Source organism: Rhinolophus sinicus, linkage group LG01 (genome assembly GCF_036562045.2).
Source record: "Rhinolophus sinicus isolate RSC01 linkage group LG01, ASM3656204v1, whole genome shotgun sequence".
NCBI classification, from domain to species: Eukaryota; Metazoa; Chordata; class Mammalia; order Chiroptera; family Rhinolophidae; genus Rhinolophus; species Rhinolophus sinicus.
This window is the reverse complement of record NC_133751.1, coordinates 103075261-103102691: the sequence shown is the minus strand read 5'-3', so window position 1 is coordinate 103102691 and position 27431 is coordinate 103075261. Positions and strand designations below refer to the sequence as shown.

Sequence of the window (27431 nt, the reverse complement as noted above, 5' to 3'; positions counted from 1 at the left end):
TTCTCTATATTTTACACTATATTTCCCCTACTTCTGTCCCCCCCTCCTCCCATCATCCTGGATAGAATATTCATTATGGTTTTTGTGCTCCTATCACATTACTATATTAAAGCCTATTTAAAAATGGTGGAGCATTCCCATCCATGATCAGACCTACTCACCCTTGCTTGATGACCTTGAATCACCAAATCTGGAAGAGATTTGACTCCATGTATGTGGCACGGCTTTGACTATACATTTCCTGTGAAGATGATCAAGATGCAACATACAAATGACCAAAGTGAAGAGATTTTCTACATGATTCTAAATAATTTGAGATTTTGTGCATTGGTTGTTTGCTCTTAAGGGATGAATAGCAAATCAGATATGGGAATTTACTTACAATTATATTCTCAGTCTTTATGGTTGCGTTTACTGAACTATTTGATAAGAAAGTGTTATTTAGTTTCCTTGGAAAAATAAGAATATCTGCATTCACTAAATTGAAATTGTATTCAGTCTGTTCATCAAAAATAGTTAATTACTAAACTTTTATGCTGTGCGTAATGCATCCATAAAAATGGTCTGTTTCTTGTTTGATAAGAAAAATAACATCAAATTCACCCTCCTACATACAAAATCAGCATGTTTTCTTTTCCAGATTATAGAAATAACAAAGTAAATACTCGATAGATAAGTGTGTGTCCATGAGTCTGCTGGTATAAGCGGAGCTGATAATGTGGTGTTGCTGCCATCTGCAGGCTGAAAGACTTATTAAAAGTATATGTTACCTGTATGTATATAACTGGGTTTTGAACAACTCACTTATTTAAAATACTAAGAACTGTTTAATTGCTCTATTAGGCTTTCTATGTATTTTCTACTGCTAGCTTTAAACACACTTAAAACTGTAATATATTTTAAAACACTCAAAGTACTTGTGAATATAGTATAGGTGTCAAAATGAATACTGAGATTATGTTTATTGATTATTTGATTATGCTGAAATTAATGTTGAAAAAGCAATTAAATGGTTGATTAAAATAGCCTTTATGATTTACTGATACCAGAAAATATTTTCTAAATCTTTTATGTTTGACAGTTTTAAAAAAAACAACACGAAACACTCCAATAAAATGTAAACTTTTTCTCAAAGTGATTTTTTTCAGGATTATCAATTTCCTACTTAATCTGTTGTATGGAATAGTAACCACAGAGGTATCCACAAAAATCACACCAAAGATAGACTGTCAGTGGATGAAAGATTTTAAGTTGTTTGTGTGTTACTTTTCCAAAAGCAGACCGCACATAGCATTGATGAGTCTATTACTTATTTAGGTCTCAAAGGGATGAGAACACGTCTTTCTTAGCTTTTGAATTCTCATTCTATGTATTTTAAAAGTTCTTCTCATTTTGCCATTTCTTGTCTCATCAGAGAAGGTAGACAAAAAGCTAACAACTCTGTAAAATTTGGCAAGTTCCTTTAACCTCCCTGAGTGTTGATTTCCTCTTCTGTGCTTTTGGGCTTATAATAATCCTTTTGTTTTGCTGCACTGAAATTAGATGAGAATTGTAGGTGAGAAATCGAGCACCATGTCTAAAACATGCACATTAATGTTAGCTTTGATATATTCATGAAACAAACAATTTCATCATGTTTAGTTTTGTTTCAGGCAAAATACCAACTTTCATATTTGAAATCTTTTATATTTCTATTGTAATTGATCTTTAAACCCAGATATTTCTAATTAAATAGGAAATGCCCATAAAATGCATTTCAGTTATTTTGATAATACTTTTTTGGCAGATAGTCATAAAATACTTGCTCGGTTAACAAACATAATGTGGTTTCTCCTTTTCTCTAACAAAAATTTAATTATTCAGTTGTTTTTTCTTTAAAATAAACCATAGATTCCTTACATTTTTTAATTTAAATTATTTAAATCTGTGATGCTTAAATTTAACATTTGAACAGTTGGAAGAATTACAATACATGTCACTAAGTACAATGCTCACTTGTTTTGGTAAAAAATGTCCTAGTATAAGAAATAGACAAAACCATTTGCATTTAGAGAATTTTTATTAAAAAGCGTTTTTTTTCTTTTTAAGATAACCCACAGGTTCCAAACAAAGTATTAGAAGAAAGAAAAATAAATCAAAATTTATATAAAGGAAAAATTGATGAACTTAACTATTATAAATAATTTATTTCCCCCTAATTTTAACAATTAAAGAAACTGTGACAGAACTGTAAAACTAAGACTAAGAGTAAATTGTGAAGCATTAACATAAACCTAAAAGGTTTATTCTTATTTTGATAAAAACAACAAATCTAAAATAAATGTATATAAACCTCTAATTAAGGCTCAAGTGAATCCAAATTTTAGTGAACTTCTATATATACTATCTGGGCTACACTCTTATTCTTCAAATCACTGTTCAAAATCTCTCTTTTGAAGGGAAGTCTGAGTGATTTATCTAATGAGTTTTAATTTCTTTTCTCTAGGATATTATGTTTAAAGAAAGATATTTAAGGTGTTGTTTTGTTTGTTTTTGTTTTTCAGTACCTGTTGGTTCATTCTGACTCAGTTACTGAGTTCAGTCGAGTTTCTAAATAAATTTCAAAGCACAAAGCATGTACATCCAGGAGAAGAAGTTATCCTTTGAATCACGATCTAACATTATTACCTGGGACACAGCTGAGTGGGCAAGTGCAGCCTCATGGCTCAAGAAGAGAGTCTGAACTCATGACTCCTGGGGCCTCTTCATTCTTGGTGATAACTACCATGATTCTCACATCTATGACTTTGTGCTGTGCTCCTCTGGCTTGGAATGTTTTCCTAGCCACCCACTTCCCGGCGCTTACCCAGCCTGGTCTGGAGGACACACACTCATCGTATGTTAGCTACTCTCTAAGGGTTCTAACCTCCCACCCTAAGCGTATTGAATGTTTCCTCTTTTTGTGCCTTGATGTACAGTCTTCTACTATAGCGACTGTAACATTGAATTGCAGTGTTCGCGAGTGGCATGGCCATATCTTCTGTTTCCTTCAACAGAAATTGGAGCTTCAGTGCTTAATATCCTTGACATCCCACATTCAATGAAGTGCCATGTTTTGTCAATGTCAATTCCTCTTTCACAACCTTCCTTGCAAGACTACACTATATGATCTAGCTCCTGTCTACTTTTCCTACTGCAACTTACACCTCTCTTCCTCTTGTTTACTATACTCCAGTTTCTCAGGCTTCTTGTTTCTCAAACTTGCTCATCAGACTCTGGATTCAGAGACCTTGTGGTTGCTTTTCCATCTGCCTAGAACTCTCTTTTCCTAAATATTTTTATAAATAGCTGCTCCCCCCATCCCGCCCCTTTCTACGCACAAATGTAACAGCATCTCCATTTCTATTTCTTTATTCTGAATTACTTTTCTTCATGGTTTTGGGAATATAAAGTTCTCAGAATCAGTTGTTTTCCATCATAGCAATGAGTAACAATCAAAATCAGTATTAAACTGGTTTAATCTATCAGTGATTCATTTCAAAAGTGTATGCACTTCTGAAAGAACATCCCCTGCAATCAACTTCTGAAAATCAGAACATCAGCAACAGCTTCAGTCCAGTGAACAGATTTCTGAGTCAGCCAGTCAGCAACAGTCTTACTCTGGTAGACATATTTCCATAGCTAACATCAACGCCCCAGCTTCTAAACTCCACCGTTCTCCAAAACCCTGTCTAAGCTTTCTTATTTGCTCATAAACTGTGTCTTACAATCTCAGCTCTCCCAGCCTGAGCAAGCAATACATTCAGCTTATTGTTTTAAATAGTGAGTGATAGATTCTTTATCAATATTTGATGGTCACCTATGATTGCATATTTGTGTTATCTTTTGAATTATTATCTATCTGTATTAGGATAGGAGCTCCAAGAGGGCAGGTACCTGTTGCTTTGTTTACTGCTAGAACTTAACGTGGACACAGCGCCTCACACATAATATCAACTTCACAAGTATCTGTTGAGTGCATCTTTAGCGTAGGAATAATTGCCACTAAGCATAATATCCCCACTGCCTAAAACAGTGCCTAGTACGCAGAAGTTATTGCATAAAACATTAGTTAATGAATAAATAAATTAATTTATTTCCCATGCGTGTTTTAAAATATGTTAGAATATCCTTGAAGTAATCCAAATATTATTTAATATTCAGAACGCTGTGGATTCATACTATTCTCATAAATACATTCTCTTTTCAGAAATACACTAGATGAAAAGATGCCCACCTGTTTGACATCTCCTTTTGGAAGACATAAAGGCATTGTAATTTTAAAATGTTTAAAACTGAAACCATGCTTTTTGCCCTCAAACCAGATCCTCCTCGAATGATCTCTCTGTTTGTAAATGGGATAGTCCAGAAAAACCCCTTTCTCCCTCAAATCTTGATTTTCAACCCAGCATCAAGTAATGGTGATTTTATCTCCTAAATTTATCTTGAATCTGCTCACTTCTTTCCCTTTACATATGTGCCACATTAATCTAGCTACCATTAATTGTCAGCTAAACTGTTTTAGGAACCTACTAATTGGTCCATGGACATCCTCTCTAGCCCTCTCACTAATCTCATCTTTAAGCCGTAAACTCTCAGAAAAGGTGTAAAGTAAGGATGAAGAATGCTAAAGGAAACTGAACCAGGAAATGAAGGAGAAATTTTTCCTTTCCAACTTACACAACCTAAAGCCCTTAAACCAGAAAGCAGAACTAAATTGGTATATGTGGATTATTTGAGGAACTTAACTCCCACATATAATGTTATTTCTAGGTGGTAGATTCCTAACGCCAAACATCTAACAGAGTAACGGATGCTTGGAACACATTCCCTAACTGGGGGATTGCCTGGAGTTTCTCTAAACACCTTTACATGTAGATGGAAATTTGGGTGGTATTTGTGTAGTTCTAAAGTAGAGCTTAAATGGCTGCATGGTCCTTGGCTTCAAACAAATTTTCCTCATTCTGAGAAGGGGAGGAGAACTATTATCAGTCATGAAAACTTTTTCCTCTGATGTGGGCTTTGGAAATGTATGGATAACTAGCCGTAATAATCTGGAGGACTCCGAAACCAGTAAAGTGGAAGACATTGATTGGATTGACTGTGCTTCCTGACTTCCACATTTGCCTCACGTATTAAGGTTTTATGTGTGTTGGTTTGTTTTTGTTTGCATGTTTTTAAGTCCTACGTTGTCCAGCCTTAGATCACCATTTTTTTTTTTTTTTACTGAATTTTCACTGCAAATGGATAAAGTCCCTGCTCTATACCATTGTTTTTACTAACTTAAAAGTCTGTTTATATGCTTATTTAAATCTCTGCCATGGATCTGTATTTAAAGTATGCTTTGGATTGCAAATATTAGCTTCCTCATGGAATGTAAGTGTGCCTTTTGGCACTAGAACAAATTGACTTCATCTATCTTCCATTTCATCTTTAAACATATTATTTAACCAACTTTTAGCTTTTCCAATATAAAGTAAAAATGTCTCACAGTAATAAGATTAATAAACAAAGTAAAAAACGACTACTTATGGAAAAATATTTTAGAAATACAGTTCTTTTGATTAGTAACCAGTTTTGGTACCAGAAAAACTTCAAAGTGCTCTTTAAACATTGAATTTTCATCAGTGATTTTGCAAGCCTTAGTTCCCATCTTTCATGCTTACCCATGTAACAACTTCAAAAGAATAAAAAGAAAAAATGGTAATCTCTCTGAGGAACCTTGTCCTAGGACCAGCAATCTTGTTTTTAGCCATCATGCATCCACAACTGGGTAATTGCTTCATTACATTATGGTTTAATAAATATAATAATGAACATTTTATTACAAAAGAGCAACTACTCAAACCATTCATAAATGAAATCCAAGCCCAATGGATTTCTAGAAGAAAATGAAAACGAATTAGACAGCATCAAGTGTCGACATCTTCAAGGGAAAGAGATCATTTAAACTTGTCTTTTACTTACTGAAAAATGTTCTGTGTATTTTATTGTTTTTGTCGTCTTGCTTGTTATAATCCAGCCAGTGAATGTTCAAAGAACATAAAATCCTACAAATAAATAAACTGAATATGAGTGAATTTACAAAGAGGCAACAATTTAAGATCAAGAGTCTCACATGTAAGCTTTGATTATATAAAGCAATTATGTTTCCCAGTGGTGTTCCAGCAACACGTGATTTATCAGTAGGAGAAAAATAAAAAAGGTTTAGGTTTCATGACACTTGCGTATCTAATTTTTAGAGCACAGGTGACTTGGAAACCTTATCCAAATCATCAGCATGGTATCATCAAAATTTGGGGTGATCAAGCCTTTGCAGAATGCGACTGTAGGGCCTGCTGGGTCAATGCAGGCAGTTGTAATAAACACTGACCTTTGAACAAGAATTAGATATGTCACTATGGACCATGTGGTCAGTAACTAGAGTGTCATCTGAGGAAGTACTGAAAATTATACCCGAGTACCTTGGGAGGTGAGAGGTTAGAGCTGTGGGTTGTGAAGTGGTAGCCTTAAACTACAGGAGAACAAAAATTAGGATGTACTGATGAATTTTGCTGTTTGGATCTCCACACCAACAGCTTTTTAAAGGTGTCTTACAACAAGGTAATACAATGGAGGCGGTATTTAAAAATTAAAAAACATAATTCTTCCTATCAATTTATATGTAGAAGTCAGTAATTTATGTTGGTAATATTTGTGAGAAATTGTTTTAAAAGCTATGTTGGCAAAAAAGTGCAAATGTTTTATAATATTATGGTAAAAAGGAAAGAAAGGAAATGGATGGGAGCCATTTGATATTCTCAGTGAGCATGTTTCCCCCTTAGACACTAGGGTTAAGAAGCTATCTTTTCTGATGATTGGGGTATTATCTAGATCAGTGCTTCTCCAATTTATAGAGTATAGGCAATTGTTGACAGTACATTTTTGCCATCAGCCTGTTACACAAAATAGGTGGGTAGGGCAGATTAAAGATGATCACTTTTTAAATATAAACATTAAGTGTAAAGTTTAATGAAAAATGTCAAATTAAAGTTTTGGGAAGTGTGTGTGTGTGTGTGTGTGTGTGTGTGTGTGTCTGTGTGTGATGCACATGTGTATTTGGAGGGATTGGATTTGTAGTGCAGAACGATAAAATGGAAAAGGTGAGCAGGAAATGGCAAATTAAAAGCCCTGTCAAATGGATAGAAGAGAATAGGGAATGAAAAAAATATTAGGTGATAGGCAAGATTGACTGGAATTGGTTATACTTGTAGATGAAAATGGGAATTAGGTGTAAGAGACTTTTTAGTAGGGATAGAAACCTAGCATTCTACATATATAAATTCTACCTTCTACCAATGATAGGGAACCAATAAGTTCAAATAATTCCTCTGAAGTTTCTGTAGAAAAAAATCTCTCTGTATATGTAATTACTTATTCTGTATTAAACTCTAAGTATCCATCAATGATGTAACTAAGGAATTATTTTTAGTTAATATATTTCCCAAATGTCTTTAGAAGATACTGAGTAAATAGGACCATTTTTTCCCCCACAGCAGCACACATTAATATGACTATAAGATTTAGGATTCCAAAACCCTGAAGAACAATGAAATGAGAAGTAGAATACAGCCTTACATTAAAATTCCATGAGTCATGTGAGTGTATTGAAGATGCTAGGCAATGAGGGAAGTATTAGAGGGGACATCAGGAGATAGCCAAATATTTGGCACAGGTATTACTTGACTTCTGTTCTTATCACCAACCTCACACCAAAGAAGAAATATTTTTAATGAAGTTGTAAGTTGGAAAGGAAGGACAAAGACGTAATATCTTTGTAATAATTGGCGCTGATATATATTGATGCATCATGTCATCTCATGTATCTATGTACATATTGGAAGGGCAAGAAAATCGCACTTCCCACATTCTGAATATCACCTAGCTCATTGTTAAGCAATGAGACTGTCCTGAACTTTACCTAGGATAAATCATTGGGATATATACCTTTATGTATTTTTCAGTGGAAGTGAAAATAGGTGAAAAATCTAAATTGAAGTTGAAAAAGAAGGGAAACTCAGATTTTGAGGACATGATGACAAGGATGTGACAGGGCATCAATCCCCGAGGAAGAGGGAGTGTGAGGTCCCCTGGGAAGGGCTGCCTGACAGAAATGCAGGCTCTTGCATTCTGACTTCTGAAGAATGTTGGTCCTAAACTAGCCTTCTATGCATGAGACTTAGTCTTTGGGGTCAACGTTGTTTATTTGTAATGGGCAATTGAAAAGGAGAGAAATAAATCACCTACATTCTTTAAAACCACACTTACAAGGAGAAAACAAGCACCAATCATCGCTGCTTTGACTGTCACGTCCAGATCCGCGGGAACGTGAATCCCGAAATTGTCAGCGTTAGTGAAGACGCCATTCACAAATCCTGACCAGTATTTGGAAATCTTCCCAATTGTAAGCTTTTCATCAATGGTCTTCACCTTTGCAAAACAAATAAGAGGTGTTAAATTTGAAGGGGAAACAGATGGTTTTAGATCTCCTCACATGTTTACTTCAAAAGAGGTATGAATTATTTTATTCATTATCTCTAAATGATAATTTGATGTGATTCATTCCTTTATATAAACATAGGTTTGTAGATTTAACTTTCCAGTTCACTCTTCAGGAATTGTGCTCTTCTGACAGTTTTCAAATCCATCATAATTTTATTTTTATCTGCAGGTGGATAATATAATAGCAATAATTAAGGTCAGGCTACCACAAGATGGCAGTAGGTACATAATCTCAATTATGTGGTCTAACCCTGAAGGTCATTCGTTTACCTGAAGTCCAGATTTTAAACCTCAATTCTTCATTAAAATAATAAATAAATAAATAAATAAGTAAATAAATGAAATATGTTTGAGAAAGATTTTAGAAGGAATTAGATTCACTTCTAGGTACAATTTGTTAACTTTTAAATTTTATTGCTAAGATTTTATCATTACAAACACACTTAAATATTATCAGCTGTTGTTTAATCTTATTTTTTTATTATACTCAGATGTTTATTAGACCATTCCTTTATAATCCCTACGTCTTGGTTTTGAATTTAAGAAGCCCTAATATACCATACAAGAAATTCAGACTAATTTGACATAAAAAATCTATTGTCCTTCTCAGCTAGAAGGGCCAGCTACAATTAGACTTTACCAAGTATTCATTTGCTTGCCCTGTTTCCCATTCAAAGGCTGAAAGTGATTTAGTATAAACTTTCACTTTTAGTATGTCAGTAAAAGAAAATAAAGAAAGTTACTTATAACATCCCTATGCCACAAAAACTAAAACTCTTATGTCTAAATTCTCCTTGATCATAGGGCATATTTTTATACTTCACTCTTCAGAAAGCCATGCCAAGTCCTTTTGGAGTGACGTGGAGTTAGAAGAGCTCATTTTACAAAACGTACATTGTATTCTCTGTGAACGGTGTTCCCTGAAGTCCCACAAACTGAATGTCCCAAGTGGGATATACATGAATGAATGAACGAATGAATAAAAAATAAATATACAATTTAAATCAGGCCATCTCCTCTGCCTAAGATTTATTTCTAGAAGAAGCTATTGAGATAGTTCATATTGATACAGATTGAATTTGCAACTACATATTGTATTTTAACATTCAATTTACACAAATAGTTTTATGTGAGAGCAGATTGTTTTACAAAAAAAGTTAGCAAGTCTTATGAACATAGCTTTTCTTTAAATTAGTGATATTTTAATGGAATGTGCTTCTGAGATGAGATCTGAACTGGGGTACTTGACTACCAGGGCTATAGGAAAGAAGAAACAATATATGTGATTCTAAACTATATATATATTTGCTTTATACCATGGGTGCTATACTTCCACATAAATCAAATTTATGTAGTATGTTTCAAAAAATTATTGGACTTAGTATTCTGAAATTATGAATTACTATTGGCATGTACAATATCGGCTTGTTGCATTATTTCACAGATGTATTATTTTCTAAATTTATTTCATGATTTTCACATTTTAAAAATTGAATTATGTTGCAAAAAATCAGGACCTAAGTGACAACTTCCTTAGTTTTTTCAATCATACCTCAAAATCCACATCGCCAAAACAGCCACATGTTGCACAAGGACCAACAATTTTCAAAATATCTTCTTTGTTTGCATTTTGGATTGTAAATTTAGGCAGAAAAGGGTCCCACTTCTGTGCAACATAACCAACTATAGTACCAGGAGGGGCTTGGATTTCTAACTGTAAGAAGAAATAATAATAAAGTAAGATTTTCTAAGGTTATTGTATTTTAATTTTATTATAACGTAAATTTACTTCTAAACAATATATTTTTATGAAATTATTTTTGTATTCTACAAATCATTTTAGATATGTGCTTCTAAGGAAGCAACGCAGGTTGTTGTTTTTTTTCATATTTTATAGAAGCTAAGAAATTCACTGTATAGATATATGTTTGGCACTATGTACTAAAAGTCCATGTCTTTGACCTTATTTCCCTAAAGAGAACCTGCCCCAGAACGGTTTCTGACCCTGGTCGACTGGCTTCTTTGCCACTTTACTTCCAACTACAATAGTTGGTCAAGCATAGGAAGCTGTTTCCCACGATGGACCTACTATCTCCCAGTTGCTGCTACAACACACATCTATTTTTAATCCTTAATTACCAATTATTAAGCACTCATAATTTTTTTCTCTTCAGATTGTCAACTTTCAGCTTCTCTGTGTTCAATTAAAAACAAATGATTCTGCAGAGTTACAGTTATTGCATACCAATTTGATTACTGTCTCATGTCTTCCAAAGTGTTAAAGACTAGCAATTGTGTTTTCAAGCTTTAGTATTTTACCCATTACCCTTCATTCTAATTTCTTTATTTTTCCTCATCTTATATTTCAATATACTTATGTAGACAAATCAAATCCTTTGGAAAATAAGCTGGAGGTGGGTGCCACTAATGAAAATTGTTTGATTTTAAATTAACCAACTTTCCATCATCAGATCTCATTTTGTCTTTACTTATTTATTAAGTTCATAGTCTTATGTGTATGTCTGTAGTGTTCTTGGATAGACAGAGGTGGTTTTAATAAGACTGCTTAGAATTATATAGTATTGTAGTGGGGTCACTTTTAAAGTAATTGGTTTGATTTTGACCAAGTTTTAAAAAAATTATTAACAGGTATCAAGATACAACTTATGTTTAATTAGGTGATGCTGGGCTACTATAAAATAAAACATCGATCATCAGAAATTTTTAAATGGACTTACTGCATTTTGCCATGTGTAATGCTCTCCCGTGTATAATGCACACCCATGTTTTTGGCCCAAACTTTCAGGGCAAAAGTTTTCATTTTAACTTTTTAATTCAAATTTTTATTTGTTTACATTAGGTACTTGTTTTTTTGTATTATAAAGGAATTTTAGTTTTTATTTTTTAACATATTATGATACAAGAAATTTTATGTAACAAATAATTACAAAACACAAGAACAGATACAAGGTACGAGAAATTTTATATACCGGTAACAAACTTACAATATTTATGCATCATAGAAGACCAAGAACTCTTCATCGTTGCAAGTTTGTCATAAGTTCAACAAAACTGATTATTGTATTCTAGGGTATTATTTTGCATACGAATATCGAATATCGTTATTGATTTCTAGAGTTACACTTTTAACATATAAGCATAAATAAAAGAATTAAAAGCATTTATATAGATATGGAATTAGTACTATCCATGTAAAATGTGCATCCTTATTTTTCCCTCACAAATTTGGGCAGAAAAGTACACATTAAACACAGCAAAATATGGTATATTCTGTGGTTATACTGACTATACCATGTTGGGGCATATTAGATCTTAAATATCCTCCTCAGTAGGAGGATGAAATTCTTGGGCTCTATGTATGAGTCTTTAGCTATCTTATCACTTAACCAGGTGATTACCTATAAATAATTGGAGAATTAGCTTCAATATATATTGTTGGAAACATCCCTAATTTACCTCCTTCCATTAATATTTTTCTCCCATCATGCTAAGTTAAGTACTTATACATTTAGGTCCTCCGTAGAGAAATTTGGGCTTGAATAAGGACACCTGGATTGAGTCCAGTTTATGATATTTCCTGGATGTGTGATCATAGGTAAGTCTTACCTCCACTCTCTAAGCCCCAGTTTCCTCAGCTGCAAGTTGTGGAAAGTAAAATCTGTTCTTTCTAGCGTATAGAGATGTCAAGACATCAAAGAAGGTAAATGTTCTGTATCAACTTAAATGTATTATGTCAATAAAAGTTATTATTATAGGTCCATTAAAGAGTAATGAAGATCTATTACATATTAAAATAAAATAATTGAATGAATCCCTCTACAACAATAGCATTGTGTTTTGCAAAATTGAAGTTTGTCGTAAATGTGTGAATGGAATGTGACATTCTGTACTAAGTAATAATACCTAACCAAGAGAGAACATCTTCAAAGAGTTTAGTGTCACTTAGCACTTCCTGAACTTAGCTACACTAAGAGAACACAAAGGGACAAAGGGTGTACTTGCTTAATGGTGAAACTCATAGCCATTGCAATTATATGGCTACAGACAAGATTCATGATGCATGAGCTGTCTTCAGCAATTAACGTCACGGAAGTCACTATCCTTTTTGGTTGGAAAGGAAAAAAATGGAGCGAATTACCAAATCCTCAAGCTGTTCTGATTCTAAAGGAGTGATGAACTAATTCAAACAATTTAAAGGTTAATTGTCCCACAGCTCCGGATGAATGCCATTTATTAAAGAAATAATTGCTAATCTTTTCAAACGTACGGGGGGAAAAGCACACCAGAGCCAACGACTCACCTCTTGGAGGTAGCAAGGGCACCAGCAGCTGTTACATCTCAGGGGCCTGTTTACCGTAATCACCTCTCGACCCGAATTGTCCGTGATCCGCAGAGTGCAAGAGCGCAGTGTAGAACAGAAAGTACGATTGAAGCAGATGCTTTCCTCCACTGCAAAGTAAATTCTTTGTCCCAAGCTGTTTTTGATCTCATATTTGTTAGAGGTCTCAGTGCCAAGTATCACTGATGGAGGAAAAAACCCCACAAAACCATCAAAATAAAGTTAGTGCATAGTTTCACACCTTCAAATAAGTAACAGTGATACTGTTATTAAAAGAGAACAAACATAGTGACAGATTAATTATTAAGTATGTGGTATATTCTTCAAACAAATCTACTTCCGTGCTCTGCAATTTGAGGACTTAGCTATCAAAATTAAACTCTGAAGACAAAGTTGTATGATTAATAAATTTTGATCTTAGATATACGATCACCTCAGAAACATGCAGTATCATTTTTCAACTAAGAAAGCAATGCTCTAAAGAAGAATTGAATACTCAAATAATGATATTATTGTTATGGAATTTATTGGAACAACCCATATGATAGTAATGATTTTTTTCCAAAACCTCTATCTGGTAATACTCATAATGTATGCCAGTCTACTATCTCTGTTTCAATTTTGACTTATTACATAAGTAATATTGAATATTAAGAACAAAAAATACTCAAGAAATTTGAATTTAGTTGGTCATACTTGTAAATTTGTGCATTGTTAAATAATTTGCCTGAATCACTGATGAAATGATAAAACAGTAGAATTTTGTTTCCATGGATTGTTGTTATTTGGGTCAACGTTGGTTTCCATTTCTGAAATTACTAAGAAAATTTAAATTATTAGGAACTATGGAAATGATCACATAACTTTTATTATTTTAAGATTCAAAATAATGTTGGATTCCTAATGGCAACATCACTGAAGACGTAGGGAGATTTATGCTTTTAGGTTTATCTATGTCAGACTAATTATTTTACTTCCAATGTTTATTAAAAAAAAGAAAAAGAACTAGTGCTCTTTTTGACCTAAATGTATTCTAAATATTTAACTTTATAAAATATTTAGATGTAAAAGAATTTCTAATGTAATTTCAAGAGTTTTAATAAGTATAAAATATAATATACTTACTTCCAAGAAGCTCCACCTGCTGGTGTATAATTATCAGGTCTAACTGTTAAAGGATAACAAAGGAAACAAAAAGCATTACATCACAACACTCTGAAAACCTTTGGAGATATTATTAAGCTGTTCAATAGACTATATGAAATTAGGTGATTTTTATGTTCTTTACTAGAAAAACTGTTGAATACAGATCACAGTTTATAATGAAAAAGAAAGTAAAGTGTTTTTTATTCAAGTGAAACTAAAAAATTACAAGAACCTGAGAATTCCAAGGCAGAGTTGTCCAGAATAAAAATAGAAACTGGTCAACTCCATTCTCTTTCTGTGGTAGTAGAATAAAAGAGTAGCTTTTGGAAACAACACCTTGAGAAGATTTTTAAACAATCTCTGAATAATAATGCCTAAAATTTTAAAAGTCCTGCCCCACCCCAACTTTTTTTTTTAAAGAAATGAAACAAAACAATGATCTGAATGCCTGGCCCCTCCTCCCAATCCTGCCTAACTTTATTTTGACTCTGTCATACTGTAGCTCATTTCTCACAGTGATGAAATGTCCTTGTTAAAGCCGAAAGAGGTTATTCTAGAATTTTCTTATTCACACCTTCCTTTGGACTAGAAAAAAACTGAAAATCCTGCTGATGTTAACAAAATACCAATTTTAGCAGAATAAGAATTATGCCACTAAATGTATGACATGATATAATCTGCCATATGTTATTAGAAATGAAGTTAATTACAGAGATAAAGTATCCACAGAGTTGAAAAATAACTATGTTAAAAAGTATACAGTTGTTTTTTAAAGAAAATGTTAAAAATGTGTTCTTAGAATTAATTTCACTTGTATATATTTTAAATTTGATATTCAGTACTCGAAGATTCACCATAATAAAATCATGAACACTGAATATAATGCTGGCTTTTTTCTTTTCTAACGTTTCATTTTTTAAAATTTGCCTTTATTTGTTTTTTGATTTTTAATTTTAATTTTTCAATTACAGTTTACATACAGTATTTATATTAGTTTCAGGTTTATAGCATAATGCTTAAACATCCATATAACTTATGAAGGGATCATTCCGATACTATTCTAATTCACCATTAAATTTGCTTTACTTAATTCTCCCTTCATATTAATAAACTCACTTGAACTGAAGTAGTTAAACTGAAGTAGTTATGACTAATATTTGGCATTGATTGGGCAACACAAACCCAGAAAATTTGAAGTTACATTATTTCCTTCATTTTCCTTGTATATCCTAAGGTAGAGGCAAAACTAATGTAATTTCCTCTATTCAAATAGTATTATTGATAAAAGAGTATATGTGACCTCTTTTTTAAAGACTCACAAAATTTTTTTTCCAAAAATATTTTATGATTTAAGATATTTTAAAACCTATTTTAACAATTATTGTAATTTTTTAAAAAGTTAGAATCAGTTGTTTGTAGTGTTCTGTTGTTAGTTCTGCTCTCCTCTTTTGAGGAAAATGGAGGGTTGTGTGGGAAGAGAAGACATAAGCCTCCAAAAGGATAGCCATGCTGATTTGGCAGTGCATCTGTGTAGAAGAAACTTAGGCATGGAGAACTATGAGGCAAAACTAAGGCAGGAGTTTAGGAGCTTTAGCCTTGAAATTGAGTTTTAGCCTTGAAATTGAGAGGCTATATATTGAGATCCACTCCACAAGGAAAAGGGAAATTGTACCTTTCTAATATCTAATAATAGCAGTTGTTTATTTAATGACTACCTTGAGGTAGTTACTGTGCTAGATATTTTGACATAGTGTCTGATTTAATTCTCACAAGAACTCAGAGAGATATATATCATAATGCTTTACATATGAGGAAACAATCCCAGAGAGATTAAGGATACCCAAGATTGCAGTTTGTAAATGGTTAGGCTAGAATTTGAACCAGGTCATACTGTAGCCAATTTTGCTGTGCTTTCTGCTCTGTTATGGTGGCATCACTAACCTAATCTTAGAAACTTGGAGAAACAATTCTTCAGGGAAACTATGGAAGTTTTGAATACCTTTCTTCCCTATTTTCTCTACTCTTATTTACCCCCTCCTCTGTAATAACATTTGATTTGATTTGATTTGATCTATCTCTGGGAAAACCTCCTGCATTTGAGGGTCTTATTTTTGGTTGCTCTAGTAGTTTCCTTTAATTAGTCTTAGGCCACTTATAAACCATGGTCCAAATAAGCCTTTTCCACCTGTGCTATTAGTTGAAGGACTGGGAATTGTTGGAAAGTTTACACTTTAAATTTCATTTAATCATATATGTAGGTATCAGGGCAAGTAAAGCACTCCTAAAGTATGAAAGCTATAGAATGGAAATCTATGGTACCCTTAGATATATAGCTTAATAATAAATTCTTCCGTATAATTTATCAGCTTTACAGGTATCACTGATTCCATTTAGTATATGTACAGTTGACCCTTGAACAGCATGGGTTTGAATTGCATGGGTCCACTTATATCCAGATTATTTTCAATAAATACTGTAAATGTATTTTCTCCTTATGATTATCTTAATAACATTTTATTTTTTCTAGCTTACTTTGTTGTAAGAATACAGTATATAATACATATAACATACACAATTTGTGTTAATTGACTATGTTATCGGTAAGGCTTCCAGTCAACAGTCGGCGATTAGTAGTTAAGTTTTGGGGAGTAAATAGTTATATGTGGATTTTTGACTGTGCAAGGGGTTGGTGTCCCTAACCTATGTGTTGTTCCAGAGTTAACTGTACTTCAAAATAAACTGGATCTTTGTAGACTTTAACTCACTACTCTTACTTGTAGGTAACTAAATGATAATAGTTATCCTCTGACACTTGAAGAATAAAATGTTATTGACTATTATGAATATATTAATCCAATCTGGAAAGAGAAGCTATTAGTTTTATTCTTTGCTTTTAATTTACATGAAAAACATATACATATACACATATACATATATTTATATACATACCTGGTAATTTATTTACAAATTATTAATGGAAACAAGATTTTCCATAATCATTGGGTGGACTTGATTAAAAGGGAATAGATGCATTTTTTAAAATTTACTTTGATTTTTTTTAATTTAGAAGAATTTTGTATATTTTCCTGTTTTTTATTGAAGAATATACTATTTCCAAAAGTTCGTAATTTTATTTAATTCTTATGGCTTTTAATTAAAAGTTAATGCATAAAAATTAATTTTATGTAGTCTTTTACAGATTGGTGGCATAAAACTTTAAAAATGATCATTCATCCTATTATATATATGCTCCTTTAAAGCAAATAAATGTTCTTTTAGTATAAAGTGGATAAATTATCTACACCGTTGAAGTAAAATATTCACCAATCTGTGGCATATTTTTGTTTTCTGAAGAAGATTACCCAAGATATATTTTTGGAAAACTGACTTCATGTTAGAACTGAAACCAATGGGTTCATATCTCTATTTATTGAATGTGGAAAAAAAAATGTATTCATGTCAGGCATCTGGCCCCGGGTGTGTCATCATTCATGGATGGAAGAAGAATATGTGATGACCATATGTGATCATCAAACCTCAGCCCTCTGGCACTGGTATATCACTTTTATACTTGGCAAAACCTTGTCTGACAACGTTCCCAAACAGCTTGCAGCAGTTAATCAACTTTAGTCAGCTATTACAGCTGATCCTTTCTGCAGATGGAAGACGGTAGGTTAGCATTCCCAGCTCTTTTACATATCTCCCTGAGCTCCCCAGTCTCTGAAGTACATTTGTCTGCCAGTGGGTTACTGGAAAAGGCATCTGCAATTATAAACATTTTCCCAGGAACATATGCTGCATGCAGCTTAAACCCTATCAGGCATAACAGAAATCTCTTGTACCTTAAGGGAATTAACACAGAGATTTGATTTTGATAAAGGAGATAGACTTTATAGTTTGAAAGAATGCCAAACAAGCTGAAAATTGCAGCAAATGTGCTGACATCTCAATATTAATGTAAGTGTATCTCTACTCTTTTGTGGGATAAAATATCAAAGCAAAAATAATATATATAAATATAGTTGCTACTCATGGGCCATGTAATTCAGATGATAGTATTTCTTGATTGACTTATTGTTAGGCTTGAATCACTGCTAACACTCCGATGACTAAACTAGTGACTCTAATAATAATGTGATCTTTCAAACAAATTGGCCTGGACATGCAACAGTATCACAGACAATAGTATTAATTGGTAATTTGCTTGCCTTGGATTTCCATCCACATTCTGACATTCAGTTGAAGACATTCAACTCTCAGCTCATTGCAGAAGTCTCCAACTGAGTATTAACAATCTTCTATACACCTGCACACATTACAGTCGTGTGCTTATCTGCCTGTACTACACAGCCTTGTACTTTTTGTCAACATTTTGTGTCTTGCCAATTAATTACAGAATGTTTGGGTGAAAGCGACTAGGTTTTACATTTCTTACATGCTTTGATTATAGCAAGTCCTCAATAAATATTCTTTAATTAAATAGCTGTAGGCGTCTAGACAAATTAGACAATTCCTTGAGGGTAAATTTGCTGTCACCTTGAACAATGAACAGAAGGAGGATAAATGTGCTAAATAGCTCAATCAAAAATGTTTAGTCCTGTCACTCTGTCAAATAAATAAGGAAACTAGAAGTGGTAATAAAAGCAAACATAAACTTCTTCCCCCAAAATAGAAATAAATACCAGAAAAAAATGTATAATTTCATAGTTTATAATGCTTTTCTCACTTTAGTAAGTTATTTGTTGAAGTCCTTCAACCTTGGTTGAAAAGCAAAAATCAAGTTGTATTCATTTTAAGAGAAACACATTTGTAGAAATAGAGAAATAAAACCACCTGGCTTAAATACTCTAGACCAGGAGGGAGGCTGCCTGGCGGAGGGAGACCTGGCTGCCACACTTGGGTCCCTGGATTGGAAGGTGAGATGTGAAGGCTGTGGTCCGGGTCTGCAGCTCCAGGAAGAAAACCAGGCAGACCTCTACTTCTTTGGTTTTGTGCATCTGCAAGAAAATGAAAATCCCAGCCCATATTTCAATTTAGGTCATTTCATTTAGTTTTTCTTATAATATTTCTTACTTCTTAGTTCAGAGGACAGAGTCTCTCCTGCTGCCCTTTCCTTCATTTTCACCTACTCACTTGACCCCTAAACCAAAGAAAAAGGAAGGTAGAAGACTGCTAGTAGTAGCTGTGAGAATAAATTGGGTAATTTAGGCAAGGCACATGATTTTAGAAAATATATTTTTTGAAGACCTGTAAAACTTCTCTTCAAAGAGCTGAAAAATTATAAACTACAAAAGGAAATAAATGGTAAAAGGAGCTAGATATTTTCTACTCATAAAAAGATAACCTTATATGTAGGTTTTGAATCATAATGATGACTTTCAAGGCCTGTCCTCCCTTCCCTACATATTATGAAGGTGTCTTGTAATTTCGAAGAATATTTTGTGTCTTTATCGATCATACTGTTATGGGTAGGTTTAATTCAATGGTTCTCATTCTTTAGCCTGCACCAGAACCTCCTGAAGGCTTGTTCAAATAAGATTCCTGCGACCCATTGCAGAATTTCTGATTCAGTAGTTGGGGTCGGGGGTGGGGCTTAAATATTTGCATTTCTAATAAGTTCCCAAGTAAGCTAATGCTGCTGGTCTGACAATATACTTTGAGAACTAATGGTTTAATTCTGTATACTATGAGAATATTCATAACTAATTTATGACCTTCTTAAAGGCAGTATAATATCTAATTTAGCTTGGGTTTGCAGTATTTTGTGTAAAAGCATCCAAAAATTCTTTTAACAATATGAATCCCTTTGTAGCTCGCCCAATGTTGCAAAAGATAAAATAATTACAGAATTCTACAATGTTTGGCTTTGGTGTTTTAGAGAATCACCTGTTTTCTACAGTATTGCCAGGTAAGAATTGTTACTATTTCAATGATCACTAGATTGAAATATGGAGATTTGCTGTTTACCCTGCATTAATCTGGAGCCTGTGTAATATTATGTATAAGCCCTAATAAATGGTGCATGCAGAAGTACTCTTCTTTGTTAAAGGATATAAATTATAGCCTCTCTACTATTATTTTTTCACTTTTTCTTCTCACCTGACTGCCATTTTGATATCTCCCTCAATAGATACCTTTTTTTCCAAAGATTATCAGTGTTCTTACTTCTCACCTTTATTAATCCATTAGTTATCAGAATCCTAACATGTGCATTCATTTAATTTATCTACATTATACAGTTTTAGAATGAGTGTAGGTGTGGATCAAATCTCGTGACAGATATTTTCAAATATTAGAGGGGCCATTATTAAGACAAATAATGCAGACTATTCTAAAGACATATGAAAGTGAAGGGCAAGGAAAATGGTTCTGGTTTATTATGAGAAGGAAATTTGTAAAAGTTGCATAAAGATTTGAATAAGTACTCTCATTGTACATATATTACAATTGGAGTCACATCGACATAATTCACAATAGGCTGGAATGTTCTCTCTTCAGCACTGACACCTTAATTCGTGTAAGTTGTGTGTGTGTGGGAGAGTACTTTTCCGAAACTTTTAAATCTCTAAAAAATAAATTTGGGAAAGGACTGAGTTGTCTTTGGAGATAGTAAGTTCCCCATTATTAAGAGAATTCAAGTTTAGCCAGGATGAGCACTTGGATAAAAACAAACAAACAAACAAAAAACAAACTGGTGAAGGAATATAGACATCAAAAAAATGGTACTTTGGACACTGACATAAACTGTTTCCAGTAATGACAGGCTCATGAAGGTTGTGTGTGGATGTGTTGTTAATGAGGAACAATAGAGAGATGATTCATTTATTTATTTAACCCTAAGTTAGTAGGAATAGATGAAGATGGATTGCTGTTTGTACTGGTCTGTGATATTTTGAATTTGGAGAAGCTTTGGGGTTAGGATCATATGGAAACAAACTTGTCACTTGGCCCTACTAAAATATCTCTACTCCGATAACATCATAGCAGTCGGCTTCCCATAAGACCCCATGCTGAACTTCTCCCAGATCTGGGCAGACAGAGAGGTCGTAAGCTTTAGAACTCCGCCTGCTCTTGAGAAGGGGCCTGAATGGTACCCCAACTGGTAACCTGAGAGGAAGACTATGGAACACCATGTCAGATGTGGGAGAGGAGCTAATGGCCAATATAGCAACAAAAACTGGAAAATAGTAACAGGCAACAAACAGCCTTTCTTCAGCATTAGTGCCCAAAGCACTAAGCTATAGACTTTCAGAGGAAAGAGGCAAAATCATGAAATGTTCCACATCGCAATCTTGCTGCTGGTTACACAGCTGCATCGTTATTTAAAAATCATAGAGCTTACATTGGGTGCTCATTATACACATTACTGTACACACGTTATTCTTCAATTAAAGAAACACGTGTAGGAATCACATTATTTCTAGTAATAGCTTGTAGAAGATTACTAGATTCTGTCTCGCCAATTTTATAGTTAAAAAGATTAGCAAATGACTCCACTTTTATCTTGTAACCTATGTGTGTTGGTACAAATGCAGTATGGAACTGAGCTTCCGGCAAGTGGCTCTACACCCTGACCCAGGATGATAGGTCCTCAGACCTCATGGCAGGCCCAGAGGCATTAATGCACTTTTGGCTCAGAGCAGACATATCCAAAGTCTTCTTTTATGAGGAGTCTCAAAAGGCAGGGACTGTTGCGATCACCATTCTGAGATCCCTGGTTTCCTCTTCCGGGATTTCAGTTCACATTGGAGCAGACTTTCAAGACAGCTCTTGTTCTCCTGTTTTTCTCAAACTTAAAACGAAGTTTGAGACCAACCTGTTCTTAAATTGTATTTGTTGACACTAAACCAGGGGACTCGAGACCACACAAAAGTTTCTTCAGATTAAATGGCATGCAGTGTTCAGACTATCCTATGGTTTAGTGGTGCCTATTGAACTGCCTACAAAATGTGTGAAATATCCAATAAGCCTATCTTCCTTGGGAAAATGATTGTTGTTGATATAGTTTCATGGTCCAGAGAACAGTGATGATGCTATAAATAATGCCTTTAAATATATCTAAAGAAAACTGTCTACAAAAATGTTTAAGTAAATAATGATGATAATCGACTCGCCACCTCCAACCAAATTTCTAATTCCAAAGGAAGCTCCATTTCACTTCTTTTAAGTAGCACAGGCACTCTAACACATGTGTTACCTACTTACTGTGTTATTTTGAGTAGGTTGCAGAAGGAGTGTTAGTTTTCCAACTGAAGTTTTACCTCTAAGTTTAGTGTTCAGTCCTTATCATTACTGAACATCATTGCTTTTTTTTTTTTGGTAGATTAATCAGATTTTGATCATAATATTACTTTCTAGTCACAAGTTTCTTCAAAGACTCAGACCACCAGATAAAGAAGGAACTCCTTTGAATTTCCATCCGGCTTTGAATTTCTATCTACTCTTTTAAAAATGTATAACTAGCTTATAAATATTTCACGTACTCTGCAACTCTTTACCTTACAGGCTATAGTTGTTGCTGTAAGTCCTATTTTATAAAGTGAAGAAGTGTTTTGAACGAAGTATTAGTGTCAGTCTTAAATGAAAGAAAAGACTTGTCAAGATTTTTTTTTGTTTTTAGTATAAAAATGAAGCACACATATATTAAAATTCATAATTTTGATGTCTCATGTCTACATTTTACAATTTGTTTGAGCTTTTCCAATGCTACTCAGGGACTGGTGTACATCAAATGTGGATGAAAAATGAAAATATTATCTTATTTGTTCCCTATTAAATAGCATCCAAAGTATATTTTGATAAAATAAGCAAATAAACATACACATTTCTTTGAATGGATCATTAATTTAATTTAGGATGTTTTAAGTCGGTGGACTCCATGATCCTATTTGTAATTAGGTTAGGATTTCCACCAATTTTACTAATCATAATTCTTCATGATAAAACTTTTCATTATAGCTTAGAGTTAAATGGCTTGTTCTAATAATGGAATAAAAACACATTATAATTTCATTTTTTATATAATTTCACATGTGTTTTTAGTGAGATAGTATCTCTTTACCTTAAAAAAAACAACCACATCTCTTGTGTTTTGAGAAGTTCTTTAAAGTAAGACAACACTAATAATATTTATAGTTTTAGGGATTTTAGGAAAAACTTACCAGTCCCCACCCACTACCTAATCAATCTGCTTGCTTAAATTAGTTGTTTTCTGTTTATTTTTTTATATTTAATTTACTATCAAAGACATTTTGAAACATTTTTGCTTTATAGTTCAGAAGTATTTACTTCTAGTCCATTAAATTTATTAGGAGTTACCAATAGCAGAGGTTGAATTCATTATAATAAATAGCTGTATCACATATTTTAAACAACAAATGGGAAATTAAACAATACCAAACTGTACTTTAACACTTTTTAAGTTAGGTGTGAAAAGTTTTCTTCAAACCCTTTTAAACTTGGAAGATCAGCCTGTCCTTGTGTTCGGCCTTAAATATTCAAAATCTAAATTTTGCTATGCAGCTTTTCTTATTAATTCACTATGTGCATATTCATGATAACTAAAACATTGTTTATATCTTAACTTTTCCATTCTAGTAGATAGTGTTTTTTTGTTTTGTTTTTTTAATTTAATGCAATATGCTCCTTGGAGTTAAAATTTTAAATTTCCAATGTTCAAAAGCAACAAATGACAGGTTTTAAAGTATCAATCTCACTGATTGTAACACCCCTACAATCTATACTTTTAGTCATACTAGAAAGGAAAAAGTATTAGCTGGCTGTATTTACTCTTACCTTTGGAGGCCATGAAGATGTGAGTCACTTCTTCAAAGGCAGCCAGGTTAAAAGAAAAGGCTTTCCTTGTTGCAGCAAGGAGAAGAAACACAGCATGCATGCAACTTCAGAAGGTGTCTGTCTGCTTCATGTCAGCTTACAAATAACAGAGGAAGGCAGTGCCTTGCTGTTTCCAGAGTGCTGTATTTTATCACTTTGGACAACAGGGGAAGACAAGCTATCACCAAAGGTAAACAATACTCAGAAACCATCATATCACTTGGTGGCTAAAGGAACAATTTGAAAATAATAAAAACCAGAAAGGAAAATACACAACACTCATTTTAAGAGTCTTGTTGCCACTGAGTTGTTTTTGCATTTCTTGGAATATATACTTTTGCATTCATATTCTAGTTTTCTAGAAATCTCCTGTGCCAGAATTTATGATAAAGTATTCTATCATGTGTAAGTTTCTGTCAGTTCTAAATGTAATTTTTTTTATAATTTGAAAATGTTTGAACATCAATTTTCTTATTTTTCTCTCCGGATTTCTACCCACTCTCTCCCCCCCAAAAAACCTAATAAAAAGAGGATGTATTCTCTACTATTTATGTACATAAATTCATCTTTCTTTTCATTTTTAATTGAATTTGATGAATCAGAGGCATTTGAAAATACAAAACTTCAATAACCTTGCAGTTAATTGAAACATACAGATGATATTTAACTACATATAGAATAGAAAATAAAGAAAAAGAAAGCCCTGTAACCTTGACTAGACAGCTCGTATTTCTAAACGCCGCTTACCAGGTGACCAGGGAGGTTTTTCTCACCAAGCCTTGGATGGCATGATTTGCAAAGGTTGGAACTGCAGGATATACAGCATTATCAGCAACACCGTCTACTTGTAAAAATTGTTAAGTGTCCTGAGAAGTCATGGAGACTGATGACAACTTATAAAGTGAGACTCACAGGTGGTAGGTAGCCAAAAGTTGAGGTTCTTCTGATTTGGCAAAAACATATTTCTTTTTATGTTGCCTTACAGGTGCCAAGCTGTTCCCCCACGCTCTTCCCAGGATTTCACAAGGGAGTGCCTCAGCAAACTGAGGCCCGATGGAATTATATCGGTCCCTCCCCTTCAATGGATTCCTTGGAGATATGCGTGCGTGTGAAGGCAAAGTTCAGGCTGGAACACAACGGGGAACTTTCGGAGAGACAGCCAGCAGGCTACGTAATACACAGATCTTGAGATAAACAATCGTTACCTCTTTAGAAGTTTACCAATAAAAACTACACGTTGGCTTGATTCGGGGTTCAGTCTGTTGAGACTGTTCCCCTTGGCCCGTGCTTATAATCTATTCGTGGCTACTGTCTTTTCTTAACCCTGCACTGCCCTTCTCCTTCCCTACAACCCACGTCGTGCTGGACGTGACATTTTTATTTTTGTTGTTTTGAAGTGTTTGGCATTGAAAAGAGCTGCCATTATTTAAGTTATTTTGCAGAAACAGTGTATAAACATGATTAGTATTTTTAAATTAAATTCCAGTTTCTTAAATTTCTTAACGTTTGTCATGGGCACTTGGAAACATTTTAAAGAAACTAATTTGTTATCAACACTATCAAACCTGGCATTTTAAATTATGGTCGTAATTACTCCGTTAATTTTGACTACAGAGCACCAATTTTGAAATAAAATAAAAATCTAAGTAAATTAACGTATATTTTGGCCTATACAAGGCCAACCATCTACGTATTTGGATTGACCATATGACTGACTGATGGAATTTTTCAATGTTTAACCTGCAACGGAGACTTTCTAGGCCATCTAACTTGGTAAAGTGTAGGCACTGCCCATTTCTTCCTTCACGCTTTCCCCCTATGTCTTGCCAAAGACAGCACCAACATTGTTTTTTTCTTTTTAAAGGCCCAGCTCATACCAACCTGAAGTCTCCTATCCCCTTCCTTCCACTCCTGTTTGCCAACCTTTCGCAAGGATTGGCTCACAAACCCGCCTTAATGAATGATGGGACGTTCAAGTTTCCTGTTAACAAGTGCTCTGCTCATGCAGCCAGCCAGGGGATGTCACTCTAGGAGCTGGTCTCGCTTCCTTTGCAGCTGCTGCTGCTGCTGCTGCCCTTCACCTTCACCTTGACAAGACTCAGTCCTCCTCTCCTAACACCTGCTGCCTCCACAGAAAAAGCAGGACCACTACAGATTACTCAAAATGGTCACACCATCCTCTCAGCTATGTGCTATGAAGCCTTGACTTTTTCAAGGAGCATCACTATCAGTTTCACTTTGCCATCAGTCTGCAATTTTCGGGTCCACTTCTTTCATTATAGGGGATAGATAGCAATACAAGGTGGGCATGTCTAACAGACATAACCCAGGGCTTGAAGATGACATGATGGAAATGCGGTACAAAAACACAGACTTACAAATGAGTATGGGAACATAGTCACGGGCCCATCCGTTCACAGGAGAGTCCCACTCGCCCTGGGTCTGCTGAGCCTTGGCTCTGTGGCCCTGCGACGTGGTGTGCTCGTGTACTCAGGGTGTTCTGTTTTGCTGTCCTCGTCTCTCCTCCTAGAAGGGCCTCTCTATGCTCACTGTTTTCAGTTTCAGCCAAGAGGAAATGGAAAAAATTACATCATAATGTCACCCAAGTCATCCCCTGTCCGTGGCCTTTTTGCAGGACACATCACACAGCTATTTCTGAAGGTCTATCCATTCAATATGTCATCATTTTTCAGAACTTTCCTCATTAGTTAATTATTTAAATGTTAGAGATTTGACTTAAATTTTCATGAGTGAAAAAGCTCAACAAAATTTTCTCTCTCAGTACAAAAGGAGAGACTGCCAATTTATTTAAATCTCTACATTGACCGAAAGGCTAACTGTTATAAAACAAAACAAAAACATCAATATGTTCCAGGTGGCATTTTGATTGTTTCCATTAGGTAAGGCAGTGGTTCTTATGCTCATGTGTAGCAGTCTTTTGAAGGTATATATCCAGAAACAAAAATGCTGACTTACAGAGTATGAAGATCTTTGTCTTTACTAGGTATCACTGAATAGATCTCCAATGTAACTGTAAACAATTCACAGGCAACAGTAATGGATAAGCATTCCCTTTTCCACATATCCCTTTCAAAACTGGCTTTTTCAGTAGAGTGGGAAATTAAGTAGGGGACTCCCAAATATTAATTTATGAGAAGGCAGCATCCAGAGGTCTTAATTACATTATAATCTGGGTAATGTAAACATCTTTATGTGTATTTAGGTTTTCAGCCATTTCTATTATGCTGTATCATGTGAGAATAACTAACAACAAATTTTATGAATAGCTGGCTATAAAAGTAACCACTACAGGTGTGAAATGGTTTGTAAATGGACTGTAATTTAGTGATAAGATAGTTTCTTTCATTCAGTGATTCTCATGGGATGATCTGCTAAAATGTGAACTGTGCAACCATGTAGCACATAATACATGCATTTCTATGCATAAATCTTATCCCTGGATATATAACATCCCAATTCACTGTGGAACAAGGCAGGGAGTGTATATAAATAAAATAATAAGGGGAATAAA

General features: G+C 34.0%; 1 protein-coding gene across 1 annotated transcript; it reads right to left on the bottom strand.

Annotated features, from left to right (window-relative positions):
* Window positions 1-162: 162 nt before the first annotated feature.
* On the bottom strand, window positions 163-24119 carry PLSCR5 (phospholipid scramblase family member 5). The gene is made up of 8 exons (XM_019748851.2): window positions 23861-24119; window positions 18899-19062; window positions 14045-14087; window positions 12881-13101; window positions 10112-10273; window positions 8326-8487; window positions 5986-6068; window positions 163-241 (listed from the first exon to the last, which is right to left on the bottom strand). Exons 1-7 carry the CDS (start codon window positions 23958-23960, stop codon window positions 6030-6032), a joined length of 891 nt encoding a protein of 296 aa, XP_019604410.1. The 5' UTR covers window positions 23961-24119; the 3' UTR covers window positions 163-241; window positions 5986-6029.
* Window positions 24120-27431: the final 3312 nt, after the last annotated feature.

Coding starts and splice junctions, on each gene's coding strand:
- PLSCR5 (XM_019748851.2), bottom strand. CDS start 23,960: ATGCATGCTGTGTTTCTTCTCCTTGCTGCAACAAGGAAAGCCTTTTCT. Junction 8,488..10,111: donor TTGGCGATGTGGATTTTGAG/GTATGATTGAAA, acceptor TGTTTTGCAAAG/GTGAAGACCATTGATGAAAA. Junction 6,069..8,325: donor TTGGTGCTTGTTTTCTCCTT/GTAAGTGTGGTT, acceptor ATTTATTTGTAG/GATTTTATGTTCTTTGAACA.